Source organism: Loxodonta africana, chromosome 7 (assembly GCF_030014295.1).
Source record: "Loxodonta africana isolate mLoxAfr1 chromosome 7, mLoxAfr1.hap2, whole genome shotgun sequence".
Taxonomy (NCBI): Eukaryota; Metazoa; Chordata; class Mammalia; order Proboscidea; family Elephantidae; genus Loxodonta; species Loxodonta africana.
Genome location: NC_087348.1, coordinates 82927440 through 82949789, shown reverse-complemented (window position 1 = coordinate 82949789; position 22350 = coordinate 82927440). Strand labels below are relative to the sequence as shown.

At 38.8% G+C, this 22350-nt stretch overlaps 2 protein-coding genes across 2 annotated transcripts; both read right to left on the bottom strand.

Moving 5' to 3' along the window:
- Positions 1 to 9386: 9386 nt before the first annotated feature.
- Positions 9387 to 10730, bottom strand: HBB/D (hemoglobin subunit beta/delta hybrid). Its single transcript, NM_001280882.1, is given in 3 exon segments — positions 9387 to 9532; positions 10262 to 10484; positions 10613 to 10730. Coding segments are annotated over 3 exon segments (444 nt in total). The 5' UTR covers positions 10705 to 10730; the 3' UTR covers positions 9387 to 9403.
- A 3648-nt stretch (positions 10731 to 14378) lies between these two features.
- On the bottom strand, positions 14379 to 22037 carry LOC135232176 (hemoglobin subunit beta-like). The gene is made up of 4 exons (XM_064289498.1): positions 21908 to 22037; positions 19087 to 19198; positions 18736 to 18958; positions 14379 to 14483 (listed from the first exon to the last, which is right to left on the bottom strand). The coding sequence occupies exons 1-4, from the start codon at positions 22035 to 22037 to the stop codon at positions 14379 to 14381; spliced, it is 570 nt and encodes a 189-aa protein (XP_064145568.1).
- Between the last annotated feature and the right edge of the window lie 313 nt (positions 22038 to 22350).

Genomic DNA, 22350 nt, shown 5'->3' with positions numbered 1-22350 from the left:
GTTGTATGCAATTTGGAAAATGTAGAAATTTTTAAGTAAATAAAACACACATTGTGGTAGATTTTATTCTCTTTCAAAATTTTTCACTTCCCTTCTTCCCCCTTGCCTTGCTGTAAGAGAATTATACACTTACTTGTGTCTTAGAGTGTTTCTTATGGAAGAAATATATATCCACAGCTTTTGATCTGGGCTTTGCCATGTGACTTGCTTTGGCCAGAGAAATATGTCTCCATGTAATATATACAATATCCTAGCTTAAGCTAAAAAAGTCATTGTGTGTTTCTGCAAGTTCTCTTGCTCTTTCCTCTCTGCTGGACAAAAAGGTAAGCCCCATGTACAAGTTGCTCCTTTAGTATGTATGGGTCATGATTTGGTAAGACAAATGAAACTCTTTTAACCAAATTGCAAGTGCTGATATTAACATGAGCTATTTTGTAAGATTCTTTATTTCCTCAGCCTTGCCTAGAAAATATTACTAATACCAACCTTTCTAGAAATCCTAACTAGTAATATTTTAGTGTTTTACAATAATATTTACTACAATAATACATTTCAGATAAATTTAACAACATTATGTGCTTGTGTGTGCATATATATGTGTATGTATGTATTTATATGGCTATATAATATGTATGTATATATATATATACATACATAGGTATGCACATATAATGTATATGTTCTTCTAACCTATTTTATTTTGAACATATTCCCATATACTAAAATAAAATATACTTCAGGAATGTTATTTTTAATAGTTGTGCAAATTCCTATAAAAGTCATTTGACATTTAAGTTGTTTTAAAGAGTTCATTAATTTTAAATAATACTTAGATATATACTTTTTAAAATATTTCAACTTATGGCAAATTTCTAGAAGTGGAATTACTTGATATGAAAATGTTAACCACATTTGCTGTTTATGCTCAAGAAATATTAACTTATTTTAGAATCTCAGCAGCAGTAAGAGAGTGGCTGATCTCCCCACCACCATCTTGACAATATGGAGCTTTACAAATCTGGGACAATGTAAGGCAGAGCATATATTCTTTTTAAAAATATATGTACATTTTGAAAAAACTCATACAGTTAAGTTTTGAAGTTTACCAGCAATCCTTGTTTCATATTTTGTACATTTGTACTTTTTTTTTTTAGTTTTTTTCTGCTTATTTATTTATTTTACTTGAGAGATTTTTGCATTGGGATGTTAACTATTTCTCTGTAACACATCTTAAAAATGTGTACTTGATTGTGCCATTTACTTTTTAGTTTTATTCATGGGATTTTATATTTAACATATAAATCTTTCCAAGAGGTTATATGGTCAAACGAATCTGCTTCTCTCTCTTTATGATTTCTCCTCAGGATAGGTCATTAAATGCCTTGTTTTATCTCTTCTTCACTGTAAAAACCTTCTTTCACCAACATAAACGGCAGCTATACACATGGATCTTACCAGATGGAACACACAGGGATCAAATTGACTACATCTGTGGGAAAAGACGATGGAAAAGCTCAATATTATCATTCAGAACGAGGCCAGTGGCCGACTGTGGAACAGACCATCAATTGCTTATGTGCAAGTTCAAGCTGAAACTGAAGAATATCAGAGCAAGTCCACGAGATCCAAAATACGACCTTGAGTATATCTCCCCTGAATTTAGAGACTATCTCAGGAATAGGTTTGATGCATTGAACACTAGTGACCAAAGACCACAAGAGCTGTGGAATGACATCAAGGACATCATCCATGAAGAAAGCAAGAGGTCATTGAAAAGACAGGAAAGAAAGAAAAGACCAAGATGGATGTCAGAGGAGACTCTGAAACTTGCTCATGAACATCGAGCAGCTAAAGCAAGAGGAAAAAATGATGAAGTAAAAGAACTGAACAGCAGATTTCAAAGACTGGCTCTAGAAGACAAAGTAAAGTGTTATAATGACATGTGCAAAGAGCTGGAGATAGAAAACCAAAAGGGAAGAATACACTTAGCATTTCTCAAGCTGAAAGAACTGAGGAAAAAGTTCAAGCCTCGAATTGCAATAGTGAAGGAGTCTATGGGGAAAATATTAAATGACACAGGAAGCATCAAAAGAAGATGGAAGGAATACACAGTCACTATACCCAAAAGAATTTTTTTTTTTATACCCAAAAGAATTCATTTCAAGAGGTAGTATATGATCAGGAACCAATGGTACCAAAGGAAAAATTCTAAGCTGCACTGAAGGCACTGCCAAAAACAAGGATTGGCGGAATATCAATTAAGATGTTTCAACAAATGGATGCAGCGCTGGAGGTGCTCACTCATCTGTGCCAAGAAATATGGAAGACAGTTTCCCGGCCAACTGACTGGAAGAGATCCATATTTATGCCTATTCCCACGAAAGGTAATACAACTGAATGAGGAAATTATAGAACAATATCATTAATACCACATGCAAGCAAAATTTTGCTGAAGATCATTCAAAAATGGCTGCAGCAGTATATCGACAGGGAACTGCCAGAAATTCAGGCTCGTTTCAGAAGCAGCCGTGGAACCAGGGATATCATTGCTGATGTCAGATGAATCCTGGCTGAAAGCAGAGAATACCAGAAGGATGTTTACCTGTGTTTTACTGACTATGCAAAGTCATTCGACTGTGTGGATCATAACAAATTATGGATAACATTGCAAAGAATGAGAATTCCGGAACACTTAATCTTGCTCAGGAGGAACATTTACATAAGTCAAGAGGCAATTGTTCAGACAGAACAAGGGAATGCTGATTGGTTTAAAAGTCAGGAAAGGTGTGCGTCGGAGTTGTATTCTTTTACCATACCTATTCGATCTGTTTGCTGAGCAAATAATCTGAGAAGCTGGACTATATGAAGAAGAACGGGGCATCAGAATTGGAGGAAGACTCATTAACAACCTGCGTTATGCACATGACACAACCTTGCTTGCTGAAAGTGAAGAGGACTTGAAGCACTTATTATTGATGATCAGAGACCACAGCCTTCAGTAAGGATTACACCTCAACATAAAGAACACAAAAATCCTCACAACTGGTCGAATAAGCAAAATCATGATAAACAGAGAAAAGATTGAAGTTGTCAAGAATTTCATTTTACTTGGATCCACAATCAACATCCATGGAAGCAGCAGTCAAGAAATCAAAAGACGCATTGCATTGGGTAAATCTGCTGCAAAGGACCTCTTTAAAGTATTGAAAAGCAAAGATGTCACCTTGAAGTCTAAAGTGCACCTGACCCAAGCCATGGGATTTTCAATTGCATCATATGCATGTGGAAGCTGGAAGATGAATAAAGAAGACCAAAGAAGAACTGACGCCTTTGAGTCGTGGTGTTGGCAAAGAATATACCCTGGACTGCCAAAAGACCGAAGACATTTGTCTTGGAAGAGGTACAACCAGAACACTCCTTAGAAGCAAGGATGGCGAGACTGCGTCTTACGTACTTTGGACATGTTGTTAGGAGGGATCAATCTCTGGAGAAGGACATCATGCTTGGCAAAGTACAAGGTCGGCAGAAAAGAGGAAGACCCTCAATGAGGTGGATTGACATGGTAGCTGCAACAATGAGCTCAAGCGTAACGATTGTAAGGATGGCGTAGGACCGGGCCATTCATTCTGTTGTGCATAGGGTCACTATGAGTCTGAATTGACTTGATGACATCTAACAACAACAACAACAACAACACAATTTTATCTCTAAGATTATATAATTCAATTTCTTCGTGACGTGATTTTAACACTTAACTCTGTAATTGATTGTGGTCCATGTAGTAAGGCAGGTATCTGCACTTATTATTTTGTGAAGAGTTAAGCAGTTTTTCAACCACTATTTGTTGAGAATTCCTTTCTAATTTCCTTGCTGAATATAAAGGATACATATTTATATACCAAATTCTTATATTTCACTATTTTTCAGCTATTTATTTAACTTATCTGACTTGCATGAAAATGTTACTATTGGAAGTGTGCTTTAATAATAGAGATAATGAAGACATTTCAGGCAAACTAGAACGAATGAACTTATTTCCAGTAGAAAAAGGTAATAAAGAGTTCTTCAGGAAGAGGGAGAATGATCTTAGATAGAAAGCTAGAGGTGCAGGAGGGTATGGAAAGCAAGAGGCAAATAACTATAAAGATTTCTCACTGTTTAAAGTAGTAACAACAGAAAATATGGGGAGTAAATCCATGCAAAATGTTTAAAATACATGATAACAATGATAGATTAGGGTAGAATGGATATAAGGTGTTCAAAGTCAATTGAATTATCTAGAAAAAGGGTAAAATGACAAATGACAATTCGTGTCTGATAAGTTCAGGATGCAGCTGTAGTAATTGAGTTGCACTTTTCTTTTTTTAGTTTTATTTGTGTGATATATTTTATAAAAATTGAGAAACTTCTCCAAAAAATGGCATAAAAGAAAATCTAGATAAATGGAGATGTCTATCTTCAAAAATGGTACAACCCAATAAAGATTTTTATTCTCCTCAAACATGTTTCTAAATTCAAGGAAATGTCACTCAGATCACCAGCTGGATTGTTTAAGGAAACTGACAGATCCATTCTAACATAATACATGAAAGACTAATTAAAAATATATATATCCGATATTTAGATATTTGACAAAATCTTACCTAATCTATCTATCTATATACATATATTTAAAATGCAGGAATATACAAAGAGATAAATGGAACATATGGAAGCTTCAGAAATAGACCAATGTATTTATAGGCCCTGAGGAGGGGTCCTTGGAGTCCCTGGGTAGTGCAAATGGGTAACGTATTCACCGACAACCAACAAGTTGGTGGTTTGAGTCCAGCCCTTCTTTACCCCTTTGCAGGCAGTTTTGCTTACCTACTTGAAAATCAGAATACCAAATATCATATCCATCAGTGATTTGGGATATGCTATTCTCCCCATCTAGTTTTTTTTTTTTTTTTCCATTTCTTCTGTTTTTGATAAGTATCTATTTTCATAATTCATTTCATCTTGAGGGCTTAGCTCGATGATGTTATAAAACCTGTATAGTCTTTTGTAATCACTTATCAGTTGCCACATGCATTACTTCAGATGCTTGCTAACTAGACTTAGAACTGGGGTGAGTGGCAGGGACCACCCAAAATTCATATCTTTATTTTTAGAATCTAGCATCCATAGAAGTGGCTATTTAATATGGAAATGAAGTTAAGGTGTGTTACTGATGGCAACACTATGCTAATAATTTTAGAGTCAGAAAAGCCAACAGAGACACGGTAGAGAGAGAGCAGAACTTCAGTGACTTCCGAACAGGAATGCTAAAGCACCCTGAGGGAAAATGGGACTTCCATTTCCTGTGGGTTCATGAAAAAGCTACAAGACAGTAGTGAATATTGAGCCACAAGAAGCTCCTTTTTACATTCTCCTCAGTTCCACACTTAGCACATTAGCAGCCCATTCCTCGCTGTGCTGCCTGTGAAACAAGAGAGGTCTCAGGGAGCCCAGTGCTATAGACATCTTGGTCACTGTTGTGGTGGTGGCAGAGAACAGGAGCTCCAGGGAAGGGAGAGCAAAACCACCTCTCCCTGCTTTCCAGGCTTCAAACTGATCTCCATAAGATAATAGAGGGAACTGAGGCTAAGGCTGGTCAGAAGAGGAGGTGCAATGGGACCAGAAGGCCATGGAAGGGAAATATTAGAGAAAAAGTATTACCTTTAGACAGGAGAACTTAGCAGAGTTAGGGCTGTGAGGTTCTGGCCAAACAATTGGGGAGAAAGAAGAACATTTCTGATGAAAGCTAGGTAAAATTAGTGATTTAAAATAAAAAATGAAGGAATCGAACCCCAAATCAAGCCTTCAGTTTTATGACTGGAAGTACAGCATAGGAAGCAGAGGCTGCTTCCCACAACCATTAGCTGCTTACAACCTCTCCTTCCTTCATGGAGTCCAAGACATGCGTGCAGCTTTCCAATGTCTGCACAGACCCCTTCTGCATCATTTTAATTAACTGGTTCCTCATTTCTTTTTGTCATCAGTGCCTGGCCCTCCCATGTGCCTGCCTGAATGAAAGATGCAGAAATAATTAAATGCACCAGTGCAATGAAAATAAGTATTCTTTCTTAAGCAGAAGCCAGATTTCCAAGGCCTTTCATAATTTCCCCATGTTCAGTAGTTAGGCACTGGGGATAATAGAGCCTTTTATAGGAACTGGAAAAAAAGGAAAGGAAGCTCAGTGTTACTTGTGAGCCAGGGCAGTGGCCACACCAGCCACCAACTTCTGATAGGCAGCTTGCACCTGTGGGGTGAATTCCTTGCCCAGGTGGTGAGCTATCACACACACCAGCTCCTTGCCCAGGAGCTGAGGGGAAGAGATAAGAGACATGAACTTGATTAGCAGAGTACCCCAGCTTGGACTAAGAATATTTCTGCCTCATCCCAAGCTATGCCTACTGTTGTGCCCACAAAATATGAGCAGCATGATGATTGTATCTTAGTTGCTACTGCTGATATGCTCCCAAATCACCCTGAATTTATATATAGAAATATTCCTCACAACCCATCTTATCCCAGACCTTAAGTTATTGCTGTTATTTTTTAGACCCATGTAAAGTCACAATGATTCATTCTAATTCTCCTTGTCTTGAAAAGAATAGATTAAAGAAAGTATAGAAATTAAAAAAAAAAGTGGATTTAAAGAAAACAAACTCAAAATAAAAAAGTTCAATTTAAAAAATAAAGAGGGGAGAAATTGTAGAGAAGAAAAAGAGAAAAACGAGAATGAGACAAGAGGGAACAATGGTTGTGAGCAAAGAGGGTTAAAGAAACTAAAAGGTCCTGATGAGGCTGTGATAATACAACTAGAACACCTCTTTCTCATTCTGACCTGAGCCCTCCCCCTGATGACATGAGCTTGACCACAGGAGGAGGAGAGCACTGATTCCCATAGACTCACCCTGAAGTTCTCAGGATACATGTGCAGCTTGTTACAGTGCAGCTTACTTAGCTGGGCAAAGGTGCCCCTGAAGTAGTCCAGGTGCTTCAGGACATTACCTGAATTAAGGGATGGTTGGGAGGGGGGCAGTCACTAACTAGATATTAGACAAGTGTTAACTTTGGTGAAGGGAAAGACAATACACAATGGAGGGGAAGTCAGCACAACTTGATGAAGGCAAAGAAATACACTTAGAGGAGCATAAGAAAAAAAAAAAGAGGAACCACAGTAAATATTATAGCATATACAAACCTACAACAATGGTAAAAACAAATAACTTACTAGCAGATACATAGGCAGATACATACACGGAGTAGGGGAAGGAGGACATATAGGAGCATACCCATGTACATATATAGGTTAGGCTGTGGATATTTTACACACACATTTGTATGTACAGCACGCATATTCATATATATAGTAGAGCACAAAAAGGCATAATCATAGAAGCTTCCTAGACATATCCGAACAACTTGAGGGACTGAGTTACTGGGGCTGAGGGCTGAGAACCGTGGTCTGCAGGGACATTTATGTCAATTGGCATAACATTATTCATAAAGAAATTGTTCCACATCCTACTTTGCTGAGTAGCATCTGGAGTCTTAAAAACCAGTAAGCAGCTGTCTAAGATAGATCTATTGGTCCCAACATGTCCGGAGCAAAGGAGAATGAAGAAAACCAAAGATATAAGGAAAATATTAGTCCAAAGGACAAGTGGACTACATGACCCACGGACTCCACCAGCCTGAGCCCAAAGAACTAGATGTACCTGGCTACAACCATTGGTAGCTCTGAGAGGGGCCACAGTAGAATGGGAGAAAACCGTAGAACAAAATTCAAATTCAAGAAGAAGACCAGGCTTACTGGTCTCTCAGAGATTGGAGAAACCCTGGAGAGCATGGCATCCAGATACTTTTCTAACTCAGAACTCAAGCCACTCCTGAAGCTCATCTTTCAGCCAAAAATTAGACAGGCCTTTTTTTTTGTTTTTTTATAAAACAAGCAATAACACATGTGAGTAACGTGCTTCTCAGTTCAATCAAGCATATGAGGCCAAAAGGGCAACACTTGGTCAAAAGCAAAGACGAGAAAGCAAGAGGGGACAGGAAAACTGGACAGATGGAAATGGGAAACTGGGCTGGAAAGGGGAAGAATGCTGACACATTGTGTGGACTGCAACCAATGTCATGAAATAATTTGTGTATACATTTTGAATGAGAAACTAATTTGTTCAGTAGGCTTTCACTTAACCCATTGCCAATGAGTGGATTCTGAATTAGAGTGATCCTACAGGACAGAGTTGAACTGCCGCATAGTGTTTCTAAGGAGCTGCTGGTGGATTCAAACTGCTGACCTGTGGTTAGCAGCCCAGCTCTTAACCACTGAGCCAGCAGGGTTCCAACTTTCACCTGAAGCACAATAAAATAAATAAATGAAAACTAAAAAGTAATTTTTTTGAACGTTTAGAGTCAGAATCTTGGCTTCAGTCTGGATCCCTTACAAATGTGTAAAGCATTAGTTTATTATATTGTAATCCCTCAATATTAAATTAAATATTTTTAAAATTTTTTATGGAATCTAACTAAATATAATTTTTGCACCTTTCTGACACACACATCCACCCATCCACACACGCTCACACACACATCTTCATAATCATTGAAAAATAATAAACAATTTTATTAAAAAAAAGACAAAAAAGCAAGAAAAAATGTTAAAAAAATGTTGGGGAGAGGGGTTTGGAACAGTATTGGAAAGTTCATTGAAACTGGGGTCAGGAGAAGTCATAAGTAATATGTGAGCATTGAACTCCCACAGAAATGAGCTAAACGAGAAATAAAGATTATTTTTGGAGGTGTTATAGGCCCAGTAACAGAAGAAGGATGGTTCCTCAGAGTAGGAAGACTTGAAAGTGTATAGATTGTGGGCTAAAATGCACAGGCAAGAGCAATAGGAAGTAAGGAAATAAAACAATGTTTTCTGTAACCGTGACACCTCTAAATGAATCCATTATTTTGTGAGTAATTTCTGGAATTGAATCTGAAAGTTAGCCCTGGGGCTATGTCTTAGGCCTGAGGCCCATGGAATCCCTGTAGTACCAGTATCCTATTTGCCAAACCTTCCCAATCTTTATGCCTTTGAAGTAGAATTGTTCCCATTAATATCTGTGTATGGTTCCCTTTATTTTCCAATTTCCCTTGAACTTTTCCTATAAGGCACAAGAGCTCTCTGTCCATAGAGCCTTGGGAACTTCCCCCACCACAAGAGTGACTGAGAAATAAAATAAATGAATCAGAAAGTTGAGCTGAAAGTACTTTATTAGGCAGAAGAGATGCCCTTGAGAGTTGGCATTATTTTCCCAAATTCAGAGATAGCATCTCGGGAAATGGGGCTTCCGATGGATACCAGGAACAGGCCAGGATCTCAGTGGTATTTGTGAGCCAGGGCATTCGCCACACCAGCCACAACCTTCTCATAGGCAGCCTGAACATCTGGGGTGAATTCCTTGCCAAAGTGGCGGGCCAGGACAATCACCAGCACATTGCCCAGGAGCTATGGGGAAGAGGTAGATACATACACAGACATGGTTAACAAAGCAATCCAGCTTGGCCTCTGAGACAATGGGGTGAAACCCATTTATGTTGCCCACACACTAGCCCAAATTTACTCCCACCAAAATGAAAAACGTGAATAAATAACAAACATATTAATTAACTAATTAAGTGATTAATTATAGCCACAATGGTCAGTTTCTTAGTAACTTCTGCTCCCCATCTCGTCTATGACCTTCTGATCTTTCATTCTCAGATACTGACTTTCCTCTCCATTTACTCCTGATTTTATATTATTCAAGTTATCCTTCAAGTCTGAAATGAATCACAGACTCTAGAACAGCACGATGATCCTCTCCTCTTTGATTCAGTCCTTTCCAACCCTCATATGGAGGAGGGGTGGGGATTTGCCCCAGTGCAGAAATAGTGGATGAGAGGTGGTATGCACAATCTGGGTACTGTTCAGAGGGAAGGAAATTAGGAGAAAGGGAGAGCAAGAGCAAAAACGCAGGAAATTAAATAAAGAGCATGATATAAAGCAAGAATGTGAGTCAGGAAAAAAGGAAGAATATTGAAAGAAAAGTAATACAAAATGGTATAAGTTGAAAAAGCACTAAATGATGAAACATAGTCGAGTAAAAAGAGATACAGAGGAAATTCAAATAAGCAAAATAATCACAGTGAAAGACTACAAAGCGAAAAGAAAAAATAGAATGTCTCCTAGACTCACCCTGAAATTCTCAGGATCCACGTGCAGCTTGTCACAGTGCAGCTCGCTCAGATCGGCAAAGGTGCCCTTGAGGTTGTCCAGGTGCTTCAGGCCCTCACCAAAGGAGGTCAACACTTTCTCGCCATGGGCCAGCACTTTAGCGTTGTGCAGGACAGCTTCAGCAGTGGACAGGTCCCCAAAGTGTTCAAAGAACCTCCGGGTCCATGGGTAGACCACCAGCAGCCTGAAGGTGAAAGCACCACAGGGTGCAGAGGAAGTCAGTGCCTGTCAGAAACTGGGAGACTGTTCTGTCTCCACATGCCCAGCCCCACTCAACCCTCCTTAAGTCTACCTTGCAACCTAGATACAAACCTGCTCAGGGCCTCACCACCAAGCTCTTTCACATTCACCTTGCCCCACAGGTTGGTGACTTGTGTCTTCTCAGCAGCAGTCAGATTCACCATGGTGTCTGATTGGGTAGTTGCTAGTCAACACAGTTGTGTCAGAAGTGAGTGTAAACAGCAGCTGGCACTACTCTTCCTTATATGCCCAACCCTGGTCCTGCCCTTTTTGCTCTTGTGAGCAGATTGGCCAAGGCCAGGGTGTGGTTCTGCAGGGTGAGGCCTGAATGATGACAGCCATACCTCTCCTTGACAGTCTGGGACTGTCTTATTAGTTTGATTTCAGACCTTCACTCTTTCTCTACTTATCTCCTGGTCCCGTTTCTTTCAGGAATTGCTGCTAAAAACATCTGCCTTGGCACGTTTATTTATGCATTTTTTTTAGAATTACAGCCTGGTAAGCCTCTTAAGAATTTACTCTCCAATTCTGTTATTATACAAATGAGGAAACTGAGGCCCAGAAAGTAGAAAGGAATTACCCACTATGGTCCAGTTTAGGAGTAATTGGATGGAGCTATTCCTGTGTTTCTAGAATATGCAAGATAATTACAAGGATAGAATGAATGAAACATCTGTGAAAGTTCTAAACATGTTTTCCTTCTCCTGATTTGCATTAAATTCTCCTGGTAAGAAAATTAATATTCATTCATTTGTTTATTTGTTTCTTTCTTTCTTTGGTCATTTAACCAAATACGTGATCATTGAAAATAGAATAAATATAAATGAAGAATGCCCTGTGCAATAGTCACTGTATTAGGCTTTGGGGATCCAAAGATGGAAACATAGAGAGCTCTCATTGCCGTAGGAAATACGAACAAGTAAAAGTCAGTTAAAATCACAAGTTGTGAGTAACACTTTTGTTTCAAAGGGGAGGCTATAGAGGGCCATTTTAGTGTTCCTGCCTTGACTGGTCTGGGAAAGTATTTGATGGGACAGAGGAGTTTCTTTATAATTTTACAGGACAGGTAGGAAAGTGGAAAAGTATTCCAATCTTTGCTCAGATCACCTTTTCTCCTAGGTGACTAAGAATTCTGTTTTTATAATAATTACTTGTTCAAAATTTATTACTCATAATCTCACACTCATTCATTTTCTTTATGTATTTTTGTGTGTTTAAACTCTCTTTTACTAAATTTACTGTTCTGTCTCTATAGATTCCCCCTCACCTCCATTTTTTCCCCCTTTAATAAATGGTAACTTCTCAGGCTAGGAAAAGCTTCTGTAGTGTAGAGATCTGCTCCTTGCTATTATATATTCAACACAAAAAGCAAAAGCAGCAGCATCTCTCAGCTCAGGGTAGGATATTAGAGTTCCAAAAGGGCCCTGGTTGTTGTTTTCTCCACATTTCATCATCTTTACTTTCTGAAGTTTACTTCTTTCCTGAATCCCCAGTTCCTTTCAGAAAGGAAAGGATTATACTTCTTTTAGTTACCATATTTTACCGTCCTCAGAATTACCTCCTAATTCAGGTATGGTCTCCTGATTCCAGTGTCTAGAATTATCTTTCTTTCTCCTTTATCCTCACTGGCAACAAATATTTAACCGGTATCTTCCATTCTTCTAGCATTAACACTGTGAAGCTCTGACTACAAAAATATTATTTAGGATAATCAGAAAGGAAAGATTTCTCTTTTTGTAATTGTTCCAAAGAAATTGGCAAAATTCCCCTTTCCATTGCTCCATCTCCAAAAATGCTTTCTCCATCACTGACTACAAAAAAAATAGATTCCTCACTCTGTTTACCTGTCCCAAGCCTCATCTATCTCACCCTGATTATGTACAGATGTTTTGAAAAGACTTGATTAGTATCTAGATACTTAGCAGTTAGGTCAGCATTACATGCCCATAAAAAATCAGAGGGAAGGAAGGAATAAAATTTAAATATTTTTATTGTCTAAAACCTTGAAGCAATGAGGATCTAATCAACAATCTATCACGGGACTAGATTCCACATTATGAATTATGGAAAAAGAAATATTTCAAATGCTCTAAATGTTAAAAAAAAATTGCTTTGACCTTTAGAATTTTAATTTTCATTTCATAAAATTGAAACATGAATTAGCCTTATCATTACTTCACATTCTGGCTATGTTTAAGACTCAATTCCACACCCCTGATATCAAAGATCGGGCATGTATATGTGAAAGAAGGAGGACTTCGGGGCAAGTTTGGACATCTATTTTGCAGAAATCTGGTGTCATGGAAAATCTACTCAAAGCCTTACTAAATATTAATACAGAATAATTTTATATTTCTCTGTGAGGTGCAAACTTATCAAGGCTGCAATCTTTGTAAGCATGATTGCCTGGAATTAGCACCTTCTTAAGACTTTCCCTATCATATCTTATGCTCAGAAATGGTTCTGTAAGTTCTTCTATTTTGTCCTTTTCCTGATGCCTCCTTCTGCCATGAATGACTTAAGAGTCACTTTTTTGTGCTTGCAATTGCTGCAACTGCCATCTTCCTGCCTTCAAGGAAGGGATTGCTGCTCTCAGTATTGCTACTTAGATTCCTAAAGAGTGAAATAGAGTCTCCTTCTATAACTCACAACTCTGCGGGGTCAAGGCTGCAAGTTGTAACTACACATGAAAGTTCAGGCATACCAGACAAAAATAAGTTACAAAAATGAATAAATGATAAATGTGGTTATATTCAGAGCTGCAGACCCAAATCCAGGTCAGCATTCAACGGTTTCCAAAAGCTTCTTAGTCTCACTGCTGTATTCACAATCTGTAGCCTACTTCTACCCTGTAAAGGAGTCCCACAGCACATATGCTCTACTTAGAACACAGCCACCCTGACCTTTTCAAACACACACACACAAACATGTGCACACATGTGCACACACATACACACACATCACAAGTCCCCAAGAGAAAGACAGAGGTTTGTCTTTTACTCCAGCCTACCAAGGCTCCTTAATTCCTTCCATTATATAGTAAGATGAGCCTATTCTGAGTGTAAGTCACAGAATTAATATGAACTTGCCCCAGAAGACTCATGACACTCACCCATGTGGCTTTGTCATTCGCTTTGTCATTTATAGAGCATAAAAGGGCAGACTTCCATAGTGTTAAATTTGAATCTTTAGAGGCAGAATCTTGGCTTCAGTCTGGGCCCCTTGCAAATGTGTAAAGCATTAGTTTATTATGCTGAAACCCTTCAACATTAAATTATTTAAAAATATTTGTGGAATCTAACTCACAATTTTTTTTGCTTCTCTCTCTTTCTCTCTCATATACTTCTTCATAATCAATGTAAAATAATAAACTATTCATTTAAAAAAAGCAAGAAGAAATATTAAAAATGGTGAAGAGGAAGGGTTTGGAAACATTTTCTTAGACAGTATTAGAGATTCATTGAAACTGGGGTCAAGAAAAGTCACAAGTAATATGTGAGCTTGAACTCTCCCTTAAACAGAAAAAAACAAGAAGCAAGGACTATATTGGAGGTGTTATTGGGCCAGCAAGAAAAGAAGAATGGTTCCTTAGAGTAGGAAGGCTTGATAGGGTATAGACTGTGCGCTAAAATATACAGGCAAGAGAAGTAGGAAGGAAGGAAATAAGACAGGGTGTTGAATAATCATAACTCCTCTAATTGAACCCACTATTTTATGAGTAATTGTTGGAAATGGATCTGAAAGTTAGCCCTGGGGCTATGTTTTAGGTTTGAGAACCATGGAATCCCTGTAGTACCAGTATCCTCTCTATTTGCCAAACCTCCCCAATCTTTACGCCTTAGACATAGAATTGTTCCATTAGCAGCTGTGTATGGTTCCCTTCATTTTCCAATTTCCCTTGAACTCTTCCTGTGAGACACAAGAGCTCCCTATCTATAGATCCCTAGGGACATACCCACACTTCAAAAGTGAGTGAGAAATGAAATAAATGAAATGAGTCAGAAAGTTAAGCTAGAAGTTCTTTATTAGGCAGAAGCTATACCCTGGAGAACGGGCATTATTTCAGAGATAGCATCTAGGAAAACAGGGCTTCCAACGGATACCAGGAGACAGGCCAGGATCTCAGTGGTATTTGTGAGCCAGGGTATTTGCCATACCAGCCACAACCTTCTGATAGGCAGCCTGAAACTCTGCGGTGAATTCTTTGCTGAAGTGATGGGCCGGGACACACACCAGCACGTTGCCCAGAAGAGGTAGTTACACAGGCATGGTTAACAAAGCAATCCAGCTTGGCCTCTGAGAGAGGCCACACACTATCCCAAATTGTGTTGCCCACACACTATCCCAAATTAAAAAAAAGGAAATAAATAAGCATACATATTAATTAACTAATTAATTGATTAATTACAGTCTTAATGGTCAGTTTCTTAGTAACTTCTGCTCCCCATCTTCTCTATGGCCTTCTGATCTTTCATTCTCAGATACTGACTTTCTTCTCCATTTTATTCCTGATTTTATATTATTCAAATTATCTTTCAAGTTTGAAGTGAATCACAGACTCTAGAACAGCACCATGATCCTCTTCTCTTTGATTCAGTCCTTTCCAACCCTCATATGAAGGAGGAGTGGGATTTGCCCCAGTGCAGAAATAGTGGATGAGAGGTGGTATGCAGAATTTGGGTACTGTTTTGATGTTGTTAGGTGCTGTCAAGTCAGTTCTGACTTATAGCGACCCTATGCACAACAGAACGAAACACTGCACGGTCCTGTGCCATCGTTACAATCCTTGTTATTCTTGAGCTCATTATTCCAGCCACTGTGTCAATCCACGTCGTTGAGGGTCTTCCTCTTTTCCGCTGACCCTGTACTCTGCCAAGCATGATGTCCTTCTCCAGGGACCGATCCCTCCTAACAACATGTCCAAAGTATGTAAGACAGTCTCGCCATCCTTTTCTCTAAGGAGCATTCTGGCCGCACTTCTTTCAAGGCAGATTTGCTCGTTCTTTTGGCAGTCCATGGTATATTCAATATTCTTTACCAACACCACAATTCAAAGGCGTCAACTCTTCTTTGGTCTTCCTTATGCATTGTCCAGCTTTCACATGCATATGATGTGATAGAAAATACCATGGCTTGGGTCAGGCGCACCTTAGTCTTCAGGGTGACATCTTTGCTCTTCAACACTTTGAAGAGGTCCTTTAGAGCAGATTTACCCAATGCAATGCATCTTTTAATTTCTTGACTGCTGCTTCCATGGATGTTGATTGTGGATCCAAGTAAAATGAAATCCTTGACAACTTCAATCTTTTCTCCGTTTATCATGATGTTGCTCATTGGTCCTGTTGTGAGGATTTTTGTTTTCTTTACGTCGAAGCGTAATCCATACTGAAGGCTGTGGTCTTTGATCTTAATTAGTAAGTGCTTCAAGTCCTCTTCACTTTCAGCAAGCAAGATTGTGTCATCTGCATAACGCAGGTTGTTAATGAGTCTTCCTCCAATCTTGATGCCCTGTTCTTCTTCATATAGTCCAGGTTCTCGTGTTGTTTGTTGAGCATACAGATTAAATAGATGTGGTGAAAGAATACGACCCTGACGCACACCTTTCCTGACTTTAAACCAATCAGTATCCCCTTGTTCTGTCTGAACAACTGCCTCTTGATCTATGTAAAGGTTCCTCATGAGCACAATTTAAGTGTTCTGGAATTCCCATTCTTTGCAGTGTTAGCCATAGTTTGTTATGATCCACACAGTGGAATGCCTTTGCATAGTCGATAAAACACAGGTAAACATCCTTCTGGTATTCTCTGCTTTCAGCCAGGATCCATCTGACATCAGAAATGATATCCCCGGTTCTACATCCTCTTCTGAATCCAGCCTGAATTTCTGGCAGTTCCCTGTCGATAAACTGCTGCAGCCATTTTTGAATGATCTTCAGCAAAATTTTGCTTGTGTGTGATATTAATGGCATTGTTCTATAATTTCCACGTTTGGTTGGATCACCTTTCTTGGGAATAGGCATAAATATGGATCTCTTCCAGTCAGTTGGCCAGGAAGCTGTCTTCCATATTTCTTGGCATAGACGAGTGAGCACCTCCAGCGTTGCATCTGTTTGTTGAAACATCTCAATTGATATTCCATCAATTCCTGGAGCCTTGTTTTTCTCCAGTGCCTTCAGAGCAGCTTGGACTTATTCCTTCAGTACCATTGGTTCCTGATGATATGCCACCTCTTGAAATGGTTGAATATCAACTAATTCTTTTTGGTATATTGACTCTGTGTATTCCTTCCATCTTCTTTTGATGCTTCCTGCCTTGTTTAATATTTTCCCCATGGAATCCTTCACTATTGCAATTCAAGGCTTGAATTTTTTCTTCAGTTCTTTCAGCTTGAGAAATGCCCAGTGTGTTCTTCCCTTTTGGTTTTCTATCTCCAGTTCTTTGCACATGTCATTATAATACTTGACTTTGTCTTCTCGAAAGGCCCTTTGAAATCTTCTCTTCAGTTCTTTTACTTCATCAATTCTTCCTTTTGCTTTAGCTGCTCATTGCTCGAGAGCAAGTTTCAGAGTCTCCTCTAACATCCATCTTGGTCTTTTCTTTCTTTCCTGTCTTTTCAATGACCTCTTGCTTTCTTCATGGATGATGTCCTTGATGTCATGCCACAACTTGTCTGGCCTTCGGTCACTAGTGTTCAATGCGTCGAATCTCTTCTTGAGATGATCTCTAAATTCAGGTGGGATATACTCAAGGTCATATTTTGGCTTTTGTGGACTTGCTCTGCTTTTCTTCAGTTTCAGCTTGAACTTGCATATGAGCAATTGATGGTCTGTTCCACAGTCAGCCCCAGGCCTTGTTCTGACTGATGATATTGAGTTTTCCATCGTCTCTTTCCACAGATGTAGTCAATTTGATTTCTGTGTGTTCCATCTGGCAAGGTCTGTGTGTATAGATGCTGTTTATGTTGATGAAAGGAAGTATTTGCAATGAAGAAGTCGCTGGTCTTGCAAAATTCTATCATTGGATCTCCAGCATTCTTTCTATCACCAAGGCCATATTTTCCAACTACTGATCCCTCTTCTTTGTTTCCAACTTTTGCATTCCAATCACCAGTAATTATCAATACATCTTGATTGCATGTTCGATCAATTTCAGACTGCAACACCTGATAAAAATCTTTTATTTCTTCATCTTTGGCCCTAGCGGTTGGTGCGTATATTTGAATAAGTCATATTAACTGGTCTTCCTTATAGGGGTATGGATATTATCCTATCACTGACAGTGTTGTACTTCAGGATAGATCTTGAAGCATTCTTTTTGACGAGAATACACCACCTTTCCTCTTCAAGTTGTCATTCCCAGCATAGTAGACTATATGATTGTCCAATTCAAAATGGCCAATACCAGTCCATTTCAGCTCACTAATGCCTAAGATATCGATGTTTATGCATTCCATTTCATTTTTGACAATTTCCAATTTTCCTAGATTCATACTTCGTACATTCCAGGTTCTGATTATTAATGGATGTTTGCAGCTGTTTCTTCTCATTTTGAGTCATGCCACATCAGTAAATGAAGGTCCCGAAAGCTTTACTCCATCCACGTCATTAAGGTCAACTCTACTTTGAGGAGGCAACTCTTCCCCAGTCATCTTGTGAGTGCCTTCCAACCTGGGCAGCTCATCTTCTAGCACTATATCAGACAATGTCCCGCTGCTGTTCATAAGGTTTTCACTGGCTAATGCTTTTCAGAAGTAAACTGCTGGGTCCTTCTTCCTAGTCTGTCTTAGCCTGGAAGCTCAGCTGAAACCTGTCCTCCACAGGTGACCCTGCTGGTATCTGAATCCCAGTGGCATAGCTTCCAACATCACAGCAACACACAAGCACCCACAGTGCAACAAACTGACAGACACATGTGTGGGGAGGTACTGTTTAGGGGGGAGGGAATTAGGAGAAAGGGAGAGCAAGAGCAAAAAGGTAGGAAATTAAATAAAGAGCATGATATAAAGCAAGATTGTGAGTCAAGAAAAAAGGAAGAATATTGAAAGAAAAATAATACAAAACGGTATAAGTTGAAAAAGTATTAAATGATGAAACATAGTCAACTAAAAAGAGTTACATAGGAAACACAAGTAAGTAAAATGATAATAGTGAAAGATTACAAAGTGAAAAGAAAGAATAGAGCATCTCCTAGACTCACCCTGAAGTTCTTAGGACACACGTGCAGCTTGTTACAGTGCAGCTCACTCAGCTGGGAAAAGGTGCCCTTGAGGTTGTTCAGGTGATTCAGGCCCTCAACAAAGGAGACTAACACTTTCTTGCCATGGGTCTTCACGTTAGGGTTGTTCATGACAGTGTCTGCAGAGGACAGGCCCCCAAAGTGTTCAAAGAACCTCTGGGTCCGTGGGTAGATGACCAGCATCCTGAAGGTGAAAGCACCAAAGGGTGCAGAGGAAGTCCGTGTCTGTCAGAAACTGGGAGACTGTTTTGTCTCCACATGCCCAGCCCCACTCAACCCTCCTTAAGCCTACCTTGCAACCTCGATACAAACCTGCCCAGGGTCTCACCACCAAATTCTTCCACGTTCACCTTGCCCCACATGGAGGTGACCACAGGCTTATCATAAGCAGTCAGATTCACGATGGTGTCTGATTGTGTAGTTGCTAGTCAACATTGTCGTGTCAGAAGCAAGTACAATCAGCAGCTAACCCTGTTTTTCTCTTTACACCTAGTCCTGACCGTTGCTCTTGCTGCTCTCCCTGCTCCTGTGAGTCTATTGGCCTAGGACATAGCGCAAGTTCATTAGTTTGCGAGACTGTAAGGTACACCCTCATTCTCCAGTTCTCTTCAACTGGCTCTGAGATTGGTTGATCTAGGTCTTATGTGTCTTGACTCAGAAATCCTGTTTTCTCACTGCTTATCTCTGGACTCATCTCCTTTGTAGTTGCTTCTATAAATATATCCCAATCTCACTTACGCATAAATATTTTAGTGAGATATACTGGAATGTATATTAGAGTTTAATGCATGTAATTCTTTTGTGTGTGCATATATGGTCATAACAAAACATGTAGGATCTCAATAATTTTTACGTGTACAATTCAGTGACAGTGATTACATTCTCCAAACTGGACAACCATTCTCTCCATCCTTTTTCAAATCATTCCACTACTGTTAACATAAACTCAATGTCCCCTAAGTATAAACTCTCTTTTCCTCCGTCTCTGTTATCCCTGAAAAGCACTAATAATCTTTGTTTTTTGTATATTTGCTTATTTCATATGAGTGAGATCATACCGTATTTGTCCTTTTGCGACTGCCGTATTTCACTCAGCAAGGTTTTTTGAAGGTTCCTTCATGTTGTGGCATGACTGAGGACTTGATTTGTTTTTATTACTGAGTAGTATTCTATCGTATTACTAATTTTGTTTCTCCATTAATCTGCTGATGGATATTTTCATTGTTTCAACATTTTGGTTGTTGTGAAGAGTGCTGCAGCAAACATTGGTGTATAGGTTTCTGTTTACATTCTTTCCTTCACTTCCTCTGTGTATATAATGCATCAAACTTCTTTCACTCTATAGATAAGAAATTGAGGCCTACAGAGAAGAAAAAAAAAAAGAATCTAGTTGAACCCCTCTTTGTCTTTAGGGAGATAAAATATTTATAATTATTTGAAGTGGATAAATATTTTGCCATAATTTTAACTTGTTTTGTTCTTCCTTGTGTGATTGGGTAGATCTTTCCAGTCACAAATCTATTTTTCCTTCCTTCCTTGAATTAAATAATCTATTTAAAAATTTTCAAAATGAATTGAATATTGCCTGTGTACTAGCTACTTGAATAGGTTTTAAAACTATGGATTGTAATGGGAAAATTTAATAAGTGATAAAAACAAATATCAAATACCTGTAACATAATTATCTACATCCATAGTATGATTGAAGAAATATTGCAAACTAAGCCAAACCAAACACATTGCCCATCAAGTTGAATCCAACTCATTGTTGCTGTTGGGTGCCATTGAGTTGATTCCAGCTCATAGCAACCCTATGCACAACAGAATGAAACACTGCCTGTTTCTGTGCCATTCTCAAAACCGTTGCTATGTTTGAGCTCATTGTTGCAGCCACTGAGTTATTACATCTCATTGAGGGCCTTTTTTTCTCTAACCCTCTACCAAGCATGATGTCCTTCTCTAGGGACTGGTCCCTCCTGATAACATGTCCAAAGTATGTGAGATGAAATCTTATCATCATTGCTTCTAATGACCATTCTGACTGTACTTCTTCCAATACAGATTTGTTCATTCTTCTGGCAGTCCATGGTATGTTCAATATTCTTCACCAACTCCATAACTCAAAGGCATCAAATCTTCTTTCGTCTTCTTTATTCATTGTCCAGCTTACATGTATGTGAGGTGATTGAAAACACCATGGCTTGGGTTGGAGCAACTTAGTCCTTAAAGTGACATCTTTGCTTTTTAACACTTTAAAGAGGTGTTTTGCAGCAGATTTGCCCAATATGCAATGCATCCTCTGACTTCTTCACTGCTGCTTCCATGGGTGTTGATTGTAGATCCAAGTAAAATGAAATCCTTTACAGCTTGAATCTTTTCTCCATTTATCATGATGTTGCTTATTGGTCCTGCAGTGAAGATTTTTGTTTTCTTTATGTTGACATGTAACATACAATGAAGTCTGTAGTCTTTGATCTTCATCAATAAGTGCTTCAATTCCTCTTCACTTTGAGCAAGCAAGGTTGTGTCACCTGCATATTGCAGGTAGCTATTGAATCTTCTTCCAGTCTTGATACTGCATGCTTCTTCATATAGTCCAGTTTCTCAGATTATCTGATCAGCATACAGATTGAATAAGTATGGTAAAAGGATACAGCCCTGACACACAAATTTCCTGACTTTAAATCACACAGTATCCCCTTATATTGTTTGAACTGCCACTTCGTCTAAGTACAGGTTCTTCAAAAGCATAATTAAGTGTTCCGAAATTCCCATTCATTGCAATGTTATCCATAGTTTGTTATGATACACATAACAATGACTTTGTATAATCAATGAAACACAGGTAAAGATCTTTCTGCTGTTCTCTGCTTTCATCATGATCCATCTGACATGAGCAATGATATCTCTGCTTCTGAGTCATCTTCTGAACCTGGCCTGAATTTCTGGGAGGTCTCTGTCAATGTACTGCTGCAGCCGCTTTTGAATGACCTTCAGCAAAATTTTACTTGTGTGGGATATTAATGATATTGTTCTATAATTTCCACATTCTATTGGATCTCCTTTCTTTGTAATGGGTACAAGTATGGATTTCTTCCAGTCTTTCAGGTAGCTGTCTTACAAATTTCTTAACCTAGACGAGTGACAGCTTCCAGCACCACATTGATTTGTTGAAACATCTCAACTGGTATTCCATCAATCCCCAGGACCTCATTTTTTGTAAATGCCTTCAGTAAAGTTTGGACCTCTTCTTTCCGTACCATTGGTTCTTGATCATATGCTGCCCCCTGAAATGGTTGAACATTGACCACTTTTTTTTTTGATACAGTAACTCTGTATACTCCTTCCATCTTCTTTTGATGCTTCCTGCATCATTCAAATTTTTGCCCATAGAATCCTACAGTATGATAACTAGAGGCTTGAATTTTTTCCTCAGTCGTTTCAACTTGAGAAATGCTAAGTGTTTTCATCCCTTTTGGCTTTCTCTCTCCAGGTCTTTGCACATTTCATTATAATACTTTACTTTGTCTTCTCAAGCTAGCCTTTGAAATCTTCTGTTCAACAATTTGACTTCAT